The 17,336-nt window shown below is 36.5% G+C and overlaps 1 protein-coding gene across 9 annotated transcripts in view; it reads right to left on the bottom strand.

Moving 5' to 3' along the window:
- Positions 1-17,336, bottom strand: part of RANBP17 (RAN binding protein 17) — a 370,153-nt gene that overhangs the window by 103,127 nt on the left and 249,690 nt on the right. For 7 of the 9 annotated variants that reach the window (XR_016236455.1, XR_016236456.1, XM_089336195.1 and 4 more), the window contains 2 exons: positions 9,316-9,389; positions 8,218-8,298 (listed from right to left, as the gene is read on the bottom strand). Coding sequence is in view for 4 of the 9 variants with exons in the window: in XM_089336195.1 (XP_089192321.1) it covers positions 8,218-8,298; positions 9,316-9,389 (155 nt within the window). In the remaining 5 variants the exon portion in view is untranslated. Of the gene's footprint in view, positions 1-8,217; positions 8,299-9,315; positions 9,390-17,336 lie in introns of those variants that run through there. The other 2 variants (XR_016236460.1, XR_016236458.1) reach the window with 1 other exon arrangement.

Genomic DNA, 17,336 nt, shown 5'->3' with positions numbered 1-17,336 from the left:
CACACAGAGAGAAAGGTCTTGCTTTTTCCATTGGCTCACCCCGCAAGTGGCTGGTGCGCACTGGTGCGCTGTGCGATCCGAAGCCAGGAGCTAGGCACCTCCTCCTGATCTCCCATGTGGGTGCAGGGCCCAAGGACCATCCTCCACTGTACTCCCGGGCCACAGCAAAGAGCTGGACTGGAAGAGGAGCAACTGGGACAGAATCCGGTGCCCCAACTGGGACTAGAATCCGGGGTGCTGGCGCCGCAGGCGGAGGTTAACTCTAAATAAGGAATTCTAGTTATTGTATTTAACACAAACAAGCAAGCAGAGAAAGACAAATAAAGCCAGGAAAAGTACAGAGTTTAAAAATAAAATCATCATGGTTACCAAGTGGCTTTGATAGGTAATATAGTCTTTGCTCACCTCCCTGGCTCCTGTGTACACACCCAGCAATAGCAGGGGTCGCGTCACCCTCCACCCAGTGAGGAACACAATAACTCAGAAGAACGCCTTCCCCCAACATGCAAGCTGTATGGCAAGGGGAAGTCAGCCTATTGAAAGCTTGTGCCTGCCCACCACCATAGCGAAGCGAGCCCAGTAGGCAGGGGCTCCACGCACACGCCTGTCACCCAAAGACCTATAGCAGCTCACAACAGAGGGCCATGCTCACAGGAAAATCACCACAGAATGAGGGTACAGTTCATTAAGCAGTCCAACTAGTGCAGAAAACACCAGGGACTAACACCAGGGCGTCCTGCAGCTGTGAGGAAAAGGGCTGGTCACACCAACAGAGGTGAACACCCTACCCTCCTCTACAGACATCCAGAGGAGAGCTACACAGGAGCCTTGCTTTGGATACTTGCTCAACCATGGAATACTGAACAGAACAACCAGGCCACACCCACCACATGCCTCCTGCTACTCACTGAAAGTACACACATCCCACTAAGCCATACAAATGCAGAAAAACAAAGGAAACTTAAATAAGAATAAGGAAGACACTATGAGCCCCCCAAAGGAACCCTACAATACTTCAGTAGTAGAAGGTGAAGATAAAGAGATTGAATATATGCCAGAAACGGAATTCACAAAATTAATCATCAGACTACTTAGAAGCAACCAAAAGCAAATTCATGTACTAAATGAAAATTTTTCTCACAAAATTGAGATATTAAAGAGAAATAAGAATGAAATACCAAAAATGAATACCTCTATAGATCAAATAAAAATGAAGTGGAAAGTTTCAGCAACAGAGTAAGTGAGACAGAAGAAGGAATATCAGAACTAGAAGACAAATTTCAGGAAATTTTACAATCAGACCAAAAAAAAAGAAGAAGTTAAAAAACTAAGAAATACTGTTAGAGATCTACAAGATAAAATCAAATGACCCAATATATGGGTGCTAGGAGTTCCTTGAAGGCGTGAAAAGACAGAAAAGGATTAGAAGGCCTTCTTAATGAAATAATAACAGAAAACTTCCCAATTTGAAGAGAGAAAGGAACATTTAAGTATAAAAAGCACATAGAACTCCCCATAGACATGACCAGAAAAGATCTTCACCATGACACATTGTAGTCAAACTCTCCACAGTAAAACATAAAGAAAAGATTCTAAAATGTGCATGAGAGAAACACCAGATCACATTCAGAGGATCTCCAATTAGACTCACAACTTACTTTTCATCAGAAACCCTACAAGCAAGGAGAGAATGGCAAGATATATTCCAAGTCCTTAGGGAAAACAAACAAACAAACTGTCAACTCAGAAAACTGTACCCTTCAAAGCTCTCATTTATGAATGAAGGTGAAATAAAGATCTTCTTTACAAGCAGAAATTAAAAGAATTTATAACCACACGCCCAGCCCTACAAAAGATGCTCAAGGATGTGCTACACACAGAAATACAGAAACATGGTCATCACTATGAAAGAAGGTGAAGGCAAAAATAACGTGATAAAAATACAAAGGTAGCCCAAAGTTAAAAATAGAACTATTAAAGGAAATTTGGCAGGGCAAAGTCATTATTTAACAATAGCCACCTTGAATGTAAATGGTGTCAACTCTCCAGTTAAAAGACACAGACTGGTTGAATGGATTAAAAAAGAAAATCTATCTATTTGCTGCCAACAAGAAACACATCTCACCAACAAAGATACATGCAGACTCACAGTGAAAGGATGGAAAAAGATAATCCATGCTAACAGAAACCAAAAAAGAGCTGGCAGAGCCATCCTAATAAGGCATAATAGACTTTAATACAAAAACTATTAAAAGAGATAAAGAAGAGCACTATGTAATGATTAAGGGATCAATTCAACAGGAAGATATGACTACTATAAATGTATATGCACCTAATTACCTAATTACAGGGCACCTGGCTATTTAAAGGGAGACATAGACTCAGATACAATAGTAATGGGGGACTTCAATACTCTACTTTTAGCAATGGACAGATCAATCAAACAGAAAATCAGCAAGGAAACAACAGTCAACACTATACACCAAATGGACACAACAGATATCTATAGAGTTTTCTACCCTACAGCCAAAGAATACACATTTTTCTCACCAGTGCATGGAAATTTCTCTAGGATTGACCACAAGATAGGCCATAAAGCAAGTTTCAGCAAGTTCAAAAAATTCGAAATCATACCAAAAATGGAGAAGACCCAAATTAATAAAATAAGAGATGAAAAAGAAAATGTAACAATAGACACCACAGAAATAAAAAGAATCATCAGAAATTACTACAAAGAGCTGTATGCCTACAAAATGGGAAACCTAGAAGAAATGGATAGATTCCTAAGCACATATGACCTAACTAAATTGAGTCATGAAGATATACAAAACCTAAACAGACCAAGACAGAACTCCAATCAGTAATAAAGACCCTCCCAACAAAGAAAAGCGCAGGACCAGATGGCTTACTGCTGAATTCTACCAAACATTTAAAGAACTAATGCTGGGGCCGGCGCTGTGGTGCAGTGGGTTAATGCCCTGGCTTGAAGCACTGGCAGCCCATATGGGCGCCAGTTCTAGTCCCGGCTGCTCCTCTTCCAATCCAGCTCTCTGTTGTGGCTTGGGAAAGCAGTAGAAGATGGCCCAAGTCCTTGGGCCCCTACACCCACATGGAAGACCTGGAAGAAGTTCTGGGCTCCTGGCTTTGGACTGGCGCAGCTCCGGCAGTTGCGGCCATCTGGGGAGTAGACCAGCAGATGGAAGACACTCACTCTCTCTCTCTCTCTCTCTCTCTCTGCCTCTCCTCTCTGTGTAACTCTGACTTTCAAATGAATAATAAAAAAAGAACTAACGCCAATTCTTCTCAAGCTATTCAAAACAATCAAAATGAAGGGAATCCACCCAAATTCTTTCTATGAAGCCAGCATCACCTTAATTTCTAGACCTGAAAAAGATAAAACAAAGAAAGAGAACTACAGACCAATCTCTGATGAACATAGATGCAAAAATCCTCAACAAAATACTAGCCAAATCAAATCCAACAACACATCAGAAGGATCATCCATTTGGACCAAGAGGAACTTATTCCTCATATGCAGGGATGGTTCAACATTTGAAAATCAATCAATGTGATACATCACATTAACAAACTGAAGAACAAAAACCATATGATTATCTCAACAGATGCAGAGAAAGCATTTGACAAAATACAACACCCTTTTGTGATGAAAACTGTAAGCAAATTAGGAATAGATGGAACATTTCTCAACACAATCAAGGCAATTTATGACAAACCCACGGCCAGTGTCCTATCATATGGGGAAAAGTTGGAAGCATTCTCACTGAGATCCAGAATCAGACAAGAATGCCCACTTTCACCACTACTTTTCAATATAGTCCTGGAAGTTCTAGCCAGAGCCATTAGAAAAGAAAAAGAAATCACAGGGGTACAAATTGGGAAGGAGGAAGTAAAACTATCCCTATTTGCAGATGACATGATCCTATACATAGGGGATCTCAAAGACTCCACTAAGAGACTATTGGAACTCATAGAAGAGTTTGGAAAGGTAGTAGGATACAAAATCAACACAGAAAAATCAACAGCATTTGGATATACAGACAATGCCACAATTGAGAAAGAGCTTCTTAGATCAATTCCATTCACAATAGCTAACAAAAAATAAAATCAATAACCTTGGAATAAATTTAACCAAGATGTCAATGATCTCTATGATGAGAATGTTAAAATATTAAAGAAAGAAATAGAGGAAGACACAGAAAAATGGAAAAATCTTCCATGTTCATGGATTGGAAGACTCAATATCATCAAAATGGCCACACTACCGAAAGCAATTTACAGACTCATGTGATACCAATCCAAACACCAAAGACATTCTTCTCAGACAGAAAAAATGATATTGAAATTCAAATGGAAACACCAGAGACCTGGATAGTCCAAGCAATCTTATACAACAAAAACAAAGCTGGATGCATCACGGTACTAGATTTCAACATATACTACAGGACAGTTATAATCAACTTGGAATAATGATTAATAAACAGAATTTTGGGTAAATTGCAGTACCTTCCTCCCTATTTCTCAGCATTTAAGATATTTAAGTTTATTTGATTGCTCTGTATCAACCTTACTCTTTCTAGTTTTCCCAGAAACCTCCTTGTTCCAACACTTGAACACTCTCACGCCTTTCTCATTTAGATAGAAACTGGAATTTCTGACCAGAAAACATTTAAAAGACAGGGAAGGGTCCCCTAGTATTGTACCTGACAGTACAGGGCTGGCCCTGGAAATAGCCATGTCAGCTGTATGTATGTTAGAAAAAACTACTTAGCAGCAGGAATTTCTGAAACTTAGTCTTAGAAATTTAAAGAACATGTTAAAAAGTTACTAAATAAAAAAAAATAATGAAAAAAAAGTTACTCAAATGCATTTGCTAAATTTATCATCTATGTCCCACATATGTATCTGATGGGAAAACATATTTGCCCTCAAAAAGGTCGCTGGATTTTAAAATTACAGTAGTCTTACCTTTAGCAAGCTTAAAATCTGGCAAACAACAACTTTAGAGTAAAAAGCAATAGGCTATGGCAGCTCCAATCTGAACTGATGTAATGGTAGCCTCCCTGACCCCACATACTGTTGTTTAGAGAACTGGACCTCTGCATTCTTAAAAATGTTAAGTCCGCCTTTTCCTAGTGAAGGCAAAATCCTACAAAGAAGTGCCTACAGGAGAAATATCTGATTTTTCTGGTCAGGTAGAAATTCTCAGTATATGATCCCAGAGCCACCAACTTCACCCAAGGCTTGTTAAAAAATGCAAACCCAAAGCTTTCGTCTAACACCTCCTGGAACAGAAATTTTGGGAAGCGGTGCTTAACAATTTGTGCTTCACCAAGACTCCCATTCTCACTCTCACTGAAGTTTGAGACCACTGCTTTAAGGCAACTGAGAGCTTTTTGGTACTGTCTAAAGGAAGGTCTCGGTGACATCAATTTGTAAACAATTGGTTACACTTAAAAAAAAAACAAAATAAAAATCCACCCAATTTCAGAGACTGGCTTTGAGCACCACAACACTAAGGTACACTTGAAGTAAATAAAATAGAAAAGGCAAAATAAAAAGTACCTGAAGATACGCACTATAAAGTAATAAGGTACATTTAAAAACTTCATAGTAAGACATTACGATTTTAATTTACTTATTAATATTTCAAGTAAAATTTTTGAATATTATTATATGAATAGATTTCCATTAATAGGGACCAATAGGTCATCATTTTTATCTTGTATAGCTATTTCTATTGCTGAAAAATATCATCTATTTTTAACACAGAAATAATGTACTGCTTTAAAATCAAGATTAAGCAACACACTGTAATAAAGAAATCAATTGGAAACAACAAGACATACATTAGGTAACCAGTGACTGCACTGAAACAGATACACCACTCACATATTCCATTATGCAAATGAATTCAAAGATATTTCATGACTGATCAGCTAGAAGGGACATAATGATTTATAATTCAAATAACTGAGCAATGAAATCAAATTGAGCTAATATATATTTCTAAATATGCAAACCTGAAATAATTGTTAAAAAATATAAATCAATGTATTCATGTTGAAATCATTTGTATTCTTTGGTTTAATGTTACAGCTGTTAAACTTATCTAATAAGTTTCTTGAAAATAGGATTTTTTATTAACTTCAAGAAGTATTCAAAAGCAATAAACAGCTTGTAAAATAAAAGGTTATAATATTTGGATTAAAGAATACATAGGAAGTATAATGTGATAGAAAAAAATCTCAAATAGCAGATACGAATAAATTAAGCATTATGCAAATTACACCAAAAAGAATACAAATTAAATTAATCTTATATTAAATATCAATTCCATCCTAAATATAGGGTAAATCTAAACAATAGATATGTGCTATAAAATTACCCAGGCTTCTTTTCAGATAATGTGCTCTCAAAGTAATTCATTGTGAAAAGGCCGGAGTTAGCAATACTACGAAGTACTTATAAACCACTTCATATGTTTGAAATAAAGAGTATTTCAGTATTATTATTAGAAAAAATACAGGTTTACTTTTTTTATAAGAAAAAATACATATCTTAAAAAGCCAAAATGACCACTAGAATTGGGTTGTACATCACTTTCCAGTAAAAAGGAAAAACAGCTTGGACAGGTGTAATTTATCATTTTTCTGATTTAATATCAAAGAAATATATTAAAATAATAAAAAGAATCCTGAAATCCTCAAAATTTGTAGTGATAAATAGCCCTCCCTGTCTTTATTGCATTATACCTACTAACAGAAATATTGCATGGTGGATTTTGCCAGACAAGGACGATTATTTTCCAATAAAAAGTTGCATATTAAATTCCAGCACAAAAGTGGGTGTCTAATACTTTGGAAATCTTTTATGGTTTACTATGGAACACAATTTTAAACTTAACTAATACAACCATATCCCTGGAATGAACCTACATCAATGGTTTCCATCCAATGTCACTCATTTTCAGAATTTGTCTTCATATTAAATATAAGCAAATCTTAGAGGTTAACTAAATCAACACTTATTTTTCACAACACCTGTACATTTGATTGCTAACATTTAAAAGACAATCTACATGGTTCTCTTTCATTGGTAGAAATATGACAACAGTATCAGATATAATACAATAAGGAAGGATGATTCCTGGTTTTTAAAAAATCTGCTATTAGATAAGGAGAGCTACACATTTAACATGTAATGGGAAATCTTATTTTATAGTAGCTATGAGGTTGATTTGTTGGGGTCAATAATCAATGAAGTAGTCCAAAAGCTTATCATTTCTTTCCTATTACTCCTTAGTTCCCCTCAACTAATGAAAATAATGCTCTTCTCAACTAACGAATACTAGAGATATACTTAATCTTAGGAATTCAATTTTTATAAAGTAATGTTTTAGAACACTTTGATCTCCTTAAAATTAGTTATATGCTTTATGACAAGAATTTCTGATAATTATGGAAAACAATGGAATAAAACACATGTGGTTGCATGCTTTCTTATGTAACAATTTAATATGGGTGAGTATAAACATAACTTTCTCTAGCTGGGATCTACATATTTCCATATAAATTCAGTTGTCACCACATAAATACTTCATATATGCAGTTAATACTAGGGGTCTTCAAAGTTTCATGGAGGGGTAGGGAGACACTTCCATCCTGTATCAGAGTACCTGGAGTTGACTTCTGGCTCTATTTCCAATTCCAGCTTCCTGCCAATGCAGGAAGGGAGGGAGAGGTGACAGCTCAAGTATTTGGGTCCTTGCCATCCACATGGGAGACCCAGGTTGAGTTTGCAGCTTGTGGCTTTGGCCCAGCCCAGCTCCAGCTGTTCTGCAGCACTTGGAGTGAACTGTGAATGGGAGATCTCTACTTGTTTATCTGTCTCTCTGTCTTTCAAATAAATAAAGTAATAAAACATTTTTAAAGTTCATGGAAATTTGCATTATGAAAAATTATATACAGATTACAATTTTTGTACCAAAATAAACATCTTTTAATTCAATTTTCCATGAACCATATGAAGTATGCCAATATAAAATGTCAAAAATAGGCATTTACAAGTAAGGCTAAATGAAAGGGCTTTTATTTTTTAAAAAACTTACAACATTATACCCAAGGAAAATACCTATCCAATAAAACACACTTACTAGGTTGTTTATATATAATACCAGATATACAGTGAAAAGGATATCCAACAGAAAGGTCATTTAGGAACTGAAGAGTTCTTGAAATTACAGGCTCACATCTTCCCCAGTATTTAAGGTTTGTAACACTAAATATAAAAAAAAGTTTTAAATTATAAAGAACATATTTGCTTGTGTAGGGAGAACTATAGAGGCATACAGTTGTCTATGTAAGTTGATGATCTATATCACAAATATCTCACAAAATGAAAGGCAGGTTCAAATACCAGTGGGATATGTTCTATTCTATTTTTATGGCATACTCAAAATTATCTAAGTCTAGAATGAACATTGCTCTCCGCATAGTGTATAACTCTATAAATTTAGTTTTGTGTAAATTAAAAAGTTGCCAAAGTGTTTTCCATAAGAAATATTATGTTTTTATCCAAACATGTTAGGGATTACGAAGAGGAATTAAAAAGAAAGTCAAATAGAGGATCACAGTTTACTGCCAAAAAATGAATCATTAAATTATGGCTCCAAAACTCACTTTTCTGATCATGACTATTTATCTAGTTTTGTTCTCTGAAAGCATAACAATACTGTCTATCTGTCATACAGGTCAAGTCAAACACCACTGGAGGTGTACAAGTTTAGGCTAAGTGTATGTACAAAGTTTTATCTATGACTAAAACCCAATTAAGTGTGCTAATGTTATGAGGATAAATTAGAACAGTTTCCAGGACAGTTTCTTCTGATGGCTACAGGTTCATATTAAAACCAAAGAATACCATAAGGGTAGTCATACTTCTCTCAATGATTCCAACTTGCAATAAACTCTTCAGTTGGCCTTTGAAATTATTTTTTTTTATTTATAAAAGGTGCCAAATTGATTCTAAGAGTCAAGGTCTACAAATCGTTTTAAGCCATATTCTGATGTTTGCACATTGTGGCTAAATGAACACCTTGACAAACTACCATGTCCTTTGGAGGCTGAGTTTTAAATATGTGACAGTAAGTTTCAATTAAGAATCATGCTAACATTCCAAGCAATTTAAAAATCTTTTACTAAAAATTAAAGCCTATAAAGACACAAAAACACAGTGAAGATCTACTATATTTAAAACAGAAACAAAAGTAAAATTAAAAATCAAAACATAACTCACATTTTCGTCATGAAAGTTTCCAGAACATGGTTGTCATCTGTTATTCCTAAGACTTCTGACATACGGGCATATACCTGCAGGAAAACATTTCATTGTTAAAAGCTCTGTCATTAACATACGTTTCCTAAACACTACACCAAATTAGACAAATGGAAAGACTTCATGCACTGTTCCATCCACACCGAAGTAGGAAGTAGGTGGGGAGAGTAAGTGAAGATTTTTTTTTAATTTTAAAATTTATTTTTTTCTCTAGAAAGTACCTCTCCTGCTTTGAAATCTGTATACACTCATACACAAAACATCGACACATCCATTTTCCTCCCACCATACTATATAATTTTCCCCCTCAAATGGTAAACCACCCCTTTCTAGAAGATGGCAGTAGGTATGCAAAGTAGAGTGGAAAGAAGGGTGCCTCAATAAAAAGCTCTAACCTTTAACAAATTTCCTTGTAGTCCAGATGGCAGCAAAATATCCACTCACTAAGATTTTGCAAGGCAGTTACACAAATAGGATTTCAAAAACCAAAGAAAGTTCATAAATTTATGAAAATTCTCCTCAAATATCCCCTAATTAAACTCCTCTCCCCTCCCCCCAGTATATAGAGAGGTAGGTCTTACTTTTCATGCTGCAACTGAAATCCCAAGCTCAGGGATTCTCTGTTGAAAACATCAGGGCCTGGGAATCCACTAAGCTTCCACTTAAGGAAGTGTTGGTTGCAGAGTTTGGGGTGCAAACATTTCCGTCTTAAGCCACACTGAGCTTATAAGTACACATCTGACATCAAGTGGGAAAATGCCACCGGCAGCCAATGGAATATCCCTAATAGCCTGGCAAAGCTGAGAGGTGGGTTAACACCTCCATACTCCCTGATGCTCTGGTGTGATTCCAGTTTATCCCTGCCAGACACCAGCTGTATGGGATTTCTCTTCTGTGATTCGCTCCCCTGTGATTGTGTTCTCTCACTTTCTACTGATCTGCGTATTTCCCATGCATGGCAACTTAGCTTCCACCTCTTTTGCCCTTTGTTTTTCGTATCTAAACATCAGCTTGATATACTGCAATAGGTCATGAAAGTAAGATAAAAATCACAAGGCACTACAAATCATGCAGAGTTATAGGGTATTACAGAGCAGGAGAGCTTTTTATTGCAGACATCTCGTATTTAGAATTTAAACACCATTCATATCGGAAGTTTGTGTTCCAGGTTTCAACTCAAGTATTATTGTCTGGAAAACTCCTCAGGCTCAGAAAGAGAGAAAGAAAAGGAGCTGAGTGTAGAGAATGAAAGAAGGAAAAAAAAAAAGGGCTGACAGTGTAAGAGAAGCAGGGGGCTAAGGGAGAAGGAAGATTGAGATTCAAATTCCTGTCCTACCGAAAAGCATTTCAATGACTATACACCTAATAGGAGAGCAGGCCTTCACCTCTTATAAGATTGCAGTTATCACTGTGGGTCCTAAGATGTTTGGAGAAAGAGGGAGGTAGGGAAGAAGAACCTAGGAAAATTAGTTACCACCAATCTTCAATGATCAGAAAATTTAAAGCATGTAAAAGACTCACAGGAAGAATGATATGCAGAAGTTTCCTTAGTTCATTATGAATCCAAAACCTGTCTTACAGATAGGAGTATCTGAAATGGGTCCCTTGGAAAATCTGATATTAATATGATTTACAACACACAAAGCTATTCACAACGTATCCCCAAGTTACCTCATCTTCCACCATTTCCCTCAACCTCAAGTCACAGTGAATTTGCAATTTCAGATGTGTATGTGTGTGTGCTGGTCATTTTGCCTGAGTCAGTCTACCTCCTCTTCCCATGATTCCCATTCAAAAGTCACCTCCTCTGAAACCTTTGCCTTCCCAAGCAGGGTGAATCACTCTCCCTTATCTGGTCTATTCCTCTGACTACAGTAACTGTTTGGGCGTACATCTCCCCCAGTACACTGAGAGCTTCTTGAAGGGTGACACTGTGCCTTATTCTTTTGTGTCTCAGCACCTACGACAATGTTTGTTAAATGAATACCACATGTGTTTAATGTACAATGATGGAAGTCATGGTCTGGACCCACTAGTACTATATTACAAAAGAATATCCCACAAATGATGAAAAATGAAGATTCTTATGAGTAAGTTAATATTAGATTCCACAGACAGAAGACAACAGAAAAAGTATTATTTAGAATGCCTTGTACTATTACTTTAACCTATGAATATCTAGTATTTGATTATAACAATTGTCTTTCAATTTTATTTTAGTAAAACCCTTGTCAAATGAAAAATTTCAAATAAGCCTAATTGATAAAATCAAATAATAGTGGGGACTTGATCCCTACTGTCATCTGTCCAAGGCACATTTTGCTCTGTTCCAGAGGCCCTTATCTCTGACAGGAACTGTAAAGGAATTTTTCATTTAACAAAGGTAAAAGCATGCAAAGTATTTTTTTAAATTATTTTTTATGTATTTGAAAGATTTACACACACACACAGAGTGAGAGAGAGAGAGATAGAGACAGAGAGAGAAAGATCTTCCATCCACTGATTCACTCCCTCCCCAGACAGCTGCAATGGACAGGGCTGTGCCAGGCAGAAACCAGGAGACTGCAGCTTCCTCCAGTTCCCCATGTGGGTACAGGGGTCTAAGCTCTTGGGCCATCTTCAATGGCTTTCCCAAGTGCATTAGCAGGGAGCTAGATTAGAAGTGGAGCAGCCAGGACTTAACCCGGTGCCCATATGGGACGCTGGCATCACAGACTGCAGCTTTACCACCTATGCCACAATGCTGGCCCCACAGGAATATGTTTAAACTAGCTCTACTACAACTCAAAGTATAAATTCTCCTGATGGTATACAGGATCATCTTTATAGATAAATAACATTATCATAAATTCAGTGTTTTGATATATTGGTTTTTAGAAAGGATATGACCATTGCATTATCTTAACTCATCTATTTTATATCCATTGTATTTACATCTGTCATTCTCTGTTCTCTTTTGGTTAATTTTCTTGTTTTACATCACATAATGCCTACACTGTACTTCCATAAAATCAAATTTTGCATTTTCAATACTTCATAAAAGCTACTTATGGTAAAGCTCAAAATTAATGTAAATTTTATTTTAACAACACCATGCTGAGTAATAAAAATATAACAACTAAAATGTGATTTTTAACACTTTAAACACATATCTTTTTAGATGGATGTTTCTACAAGAACAAGTTTTCCAATTGTGTCTTCGGCATTTAACAGAGGAAGAACCAGGCAGGCAGGTCTGTTGTGCTCTGCTGTCAAAACAGTTTCTCAAAGCATCAGATTTGACCCAATAATATACAAGAACAAACAGTCAACATTGACACATGGCAGTGCTTTAATCCACAATTATCCTTGTAACTTGCACCATTCCTTTTATCATCCATTAGCTTTGATTCCCATTATCCTATCTAGAACTGTGTCAACGCTTTTGTCCTTGGGGATTTCTCTCCACTACTAGGATCTGACAGTCAAGCTTGAGTACTAAACAGGATCATTACCTCTTAAATCCACTTATCTGATCTACTGAATAGTAAATTGAAAAGCTCATTAAGAGCAACAATCTGATTTGTTTTCACGAGTGACAGGGTCATTTAAAATCAATGTGTGATTCCGGCATTTCTTTTAAAAGACTGTCTCACATCTTACAAGGCATCTACCTTACCACTCAGGGAAAATGCAGAAAATATGAAAATGTCTCCAAACATTTGGAATTTAATTATATCATACACATGGGTAATTTAGGGGTGGGAAGTAATTAGGTCAGTGAGGAAATACCTACAAAATTGTTTATCATATAGCACAAGTCAAGGAAAGTTTTCTCCAGAAAAAAAAATTGTAACATAGTATTTGGATTCTTCAACCCTTTCTACAACTTTTATCGCTTCATGAAAAATAGTTTTTATGATAGCAAGAAGCAACCACACTCCAACACCCATTTTCAGGAAGTACACGTGAGTTGGCACAGGAATGCAAGAGAAAAAAAAACCCTCACTTTTCATTCACAGGTTCCTAATCTTTTCTTTCAGAATCTGTTAAGATAATTTCATCATAATGAAAAAAAAGCAAAAGTCCAAAAAACGAGCGTAAGTCCATTTTTGTTGACAACCTTCAGAGAAGGATGACCCTGGATAAGTTGTGATATGTCTTACATAGTCAGAGAGGCACATGAGTCAGTGGCTTCCGTCTGCCAGAGTCCTCCTCCCTTCTGCTCTTTGCGAACACAAGGACATCTCTCAAAAGACTCTCCGCCTACCCGAGAGCAGGGATGCCACTCTGTCTTTTTATCTCCGACGCTTGTTTGTTAAGTAAATAAGGAGACTACAATGTTAAAATGAACCTTTTGTCTGAGTTCATTAGGAATTTTTTAACAAAGGGAAAACAACAATAAAAGGCATCTTTTCCCCACCCAACACTTTTTTTCCTGTACAAATAATATACCCCCAAATTCTACTCATTAGTGGTGTTTGCTGGTATAATCTTATTATTTAACAAGGTTGGCTTCAACATTCAAATAGTATTTTGGAAATTGTCCCTGTAAATTCAATAAGAAGAGCTCCCTCCTTTGCATCTTCAAGAGTGTCTATTGCTGCCAGTCTATTATCAATCAGCATATCTCAAATATTAGAATATGATCTTGTTGTGGTGTTAATTTTCCATGTGAAGACATATTTCCCCCACCATTTTAATGTGCTCCCAGAGAGCAGGAGAAATGTCTATTTCCCCCAGTATCTCCAATAGCACCTAAAACAATGTATTGGCAAATTTAGAAAAGAAGAAAAGGCATAGGGTTTAGTGCCAAGGATATGTGGATTTGAATTTTAGATCTGCTAGCTGGGTGTTACACTCTCTGCATCTTTCTTATTTTCTGTAAAACAGAAATAGCACAGGCTTTGGGGAAGATTAAATGATGACCCCTAACACACAGCACAGCACTTAGGAATCACTCAACAGATGCTGCTTCCCACTCCACCCTTCTACACGGACCCTCCTATAATTGTCAGCTACTACTTTTTCAAAAGGCGGCCCTTCACATACAAAACTAACAACAAGGTAAAGAGGTAATTTAAAGGTTTTCACATGGTGCAAAGATGGTTAAAACAAAACATTAAAGTGTGTTAATAACTTTGAAGTCTTTATATACATGTTCAGTCAATGAACATATTTTAGTACAATCAAAAATTACATTTGTTAAAGGCATAAAGCAACTGTGTAAATTTCATGACATAAAACCAAATTCTTTCTTCTTATAAACAGTTATTACCTCAGAAGCCAGAAAAATTACTCATTTTACCTAGTTACTCATCTTTTTAGCTATTGATATATAGGAGGTCATTAGAAATGATCACTATTACAGATTTCAGAAGGCATGCTCCTCAAAAACTGTTTTGATATACTTGTTTTCTTATCACTATTTATTTTACTGCAAAAGTTCTTAGACATTTCATAAAAGAGCATTTGGACACGTGTATAATGCTTCACTGCTTTAATAAATTCTCTAACTTCTCAACTAATCAAATGACAAATATTGCCTGTGCAACTGCAGGTAGCTGCAATAATCACATATATGGTTTTTAAAAGGGAATCAGATAAGAAAACCAGACAAAAGAATAACTGCACAAGTAGCAACCAGATTTTGAGTTGTAAATTTAATTTAATAAAGAATAAAAGCATGTGCTATGATAATTATTTTAAAACCATTCTTTTTCCAATTCTAATCTTTGGTCTTGGGTATCTGCAGTGCTGTCTCTAACATTCTGGTTATAACTTTGAAGAAACTAATTATGTCAATCCTTAAATTTGAAGTAGATTACAGAACTGGGAAACCCAGAATATTAGTTCCTAAAGGTTGTATGGATATATAATGACAGTCACAGAAATTCAATAACAGCCCTCTATGAAATGTACTCAAAAGCACCACATGAAACAAATTAAAAAGAACAATGAATCTCTCATTCTGTGCAAATAAGAAAATAAGAGGAAACACTAGTTCTATAGGTTTTCATAAGAGCTGTTATAATGAATTAAGATTTTGGATAATGAATCTTCAGAAAATTATAGTAAGTTAATACCCTTAGGCCTTCTATAAATGTTTAAGATGTTATAACTTCTCAAAGAGCTTTAGTACATTTTAAGTAGGCTCAGTGCAGAAAATTAGCAATGCTGTGGAAACCAACAACAAAGTATTCTGCCATCAAACGATATACCTTCCCAGAAGCAATTTAGTCTCAAAAACTTACATCAAATAATACCTCAAAAAACCCTCTAAATATTGTTGGGAATTTTAAGGTATTATTTCATCCATTGAAATGGCTTATCAATTAAGGGTTTTAACTGGTTGTAAAACAAAATTTCTCACTGGAAAGGATCCAATATAATGAAAGCAGTAAAGTTCCTTAGGAAGAAAATATAGGAATTGAGCATGTAACCATTTACTATAAATAAGAAACCGATTTTCATATTTTTGTCTTAGGTTTCAAGTGCTCTTGAGGTCAATATAGAGCTTTCTATAAAAGAGACTCCAACCAAGTGAAAGGTGGTGGTGGCAGAGGGAGAAGGAGGGGCATAAGAAGGAACTAATAAGCATTTTTAATGACTTACATCCGAACAATTTCCAACTAAAGATACTGAGCTCTTTTATTAACATTTGAAGAGGAATAAAATGAGATCACAATGAACTTATCACCATATCAAAAGAATTAATGACACAAACATCATTGTTGCATATCAAACGCACAAACTTAGTAATACTGAATAGATCCATGTTAATCCTATTTTTTCCAATTCATCTAAAATAACATCACTAAATATAGAACACAATTAAGTAGAAAAATATTTTGCCAAAATTTAATTTTGAAACCATAATTTATGTTGGAAACCAACTGGTAAAGGGTGAGGAATCCGCTTGCCTCATTCAATGGAATACAGAATGGCATCTGATAAAGAAAAGCTGCCTATGACAGTATAAAATAAATATGAATGCTAAATTCTTATTTCAGTTAGAAAGCCTGAACCCACCATCTGTAGTGGCCATCTTGCTAAGGGAATATGTACCTAACAAATCTCTTAAGAGGCACTCCCAATCTGCTTGAATGAGCTATTGTATAAGAAAACTTGGAGCAACCACTTTGGCCTCACATTTCCTTCGCTCCACATCCTGTGGCACAAAACATGAACTCAGCAGGCTGGGGTGCAGGGCTGCCTGCTGCCTTGTGATAATCCCCTCTCCCAGTAGGGGCCTCCACTGATGCATGGCTAAGAACATGCTTCCTCTTTTGCTTGCACCCCAGTGGGGTTTCCATTCCTAACTTGGGCCCAAATCCAGACTGCCAAGGAAGGTGGAAAAGTTAGAGGACTCCAGATGCTGCCAGAGATAATTTTGGATTAGCTTCTAAACAATCATTTGTTAGAAAGAGAAGTACAGGTATGGTGTGAAGACCAGCAGGCTGGTATTTTTGGAGAGATTCTTTCCCTCCTACCCCTGACCAGATCTACAGTCTAACTACCACCTGTTCAACAGAAGCTGGCTGTTTGCCTCATTTTCCTTCAGGGAGCCACTGACTAAGAATCTTCACCAGCATGAACCTAATGCCTCCCGACAGGCCTTCACTAGCCAAGAGGGACCCAGGTCGAGTGCACCAGTTATTGGTCACAGGATACACAGCCCATAGAAAGACTCCTGTGGTGCAACCAGCTGAAAGCCAACCAGAGAAGATGGAGAGTGTACATTTGTCCTGACACAGCTTTGCTCCTGCTGGCTGCCAACTCACTCCATGTCTGGGGCCAAGCTTCTGTTAAAACTAGTCTTCTGTGGATAAAGCCATGGTAAAGCCTTGGGTAAACATATTATCTTCCCAAATTCATTCAAAAAGAAGTTAACCATGGGTATGACACAAGACTACTGGAGGAAGTCGTGTCTTTGGTAGAGGGTTTGACACCATGGTTTGAAGGGGCATTTCAGTCATTTAAAGGAACATTTATAATTCTAA

This window comes from Oryctolagus cuniculus, chromosome 6 (assembly GCF_051225735.1).
Source record: "Oryctolagus cuniculus isolate XC-2025 breed Fujian yellow rabbit chromosome 6, ASM5122573v1, whole genome shotgun sequence".
In the NCBI taxonomy this organism is placed as follows: domain Eukaryota; kingdom Metazoa; phylum Chordata; class Mammalia; order Lagomorpha; family Leporidae; genus Oryctolagus; species Oryctolagus cuniculus.
Note: the sequence above shows the minus strand (reverse complement) of the source record. Positions and strands in the feature narration are given on the sequence as shown.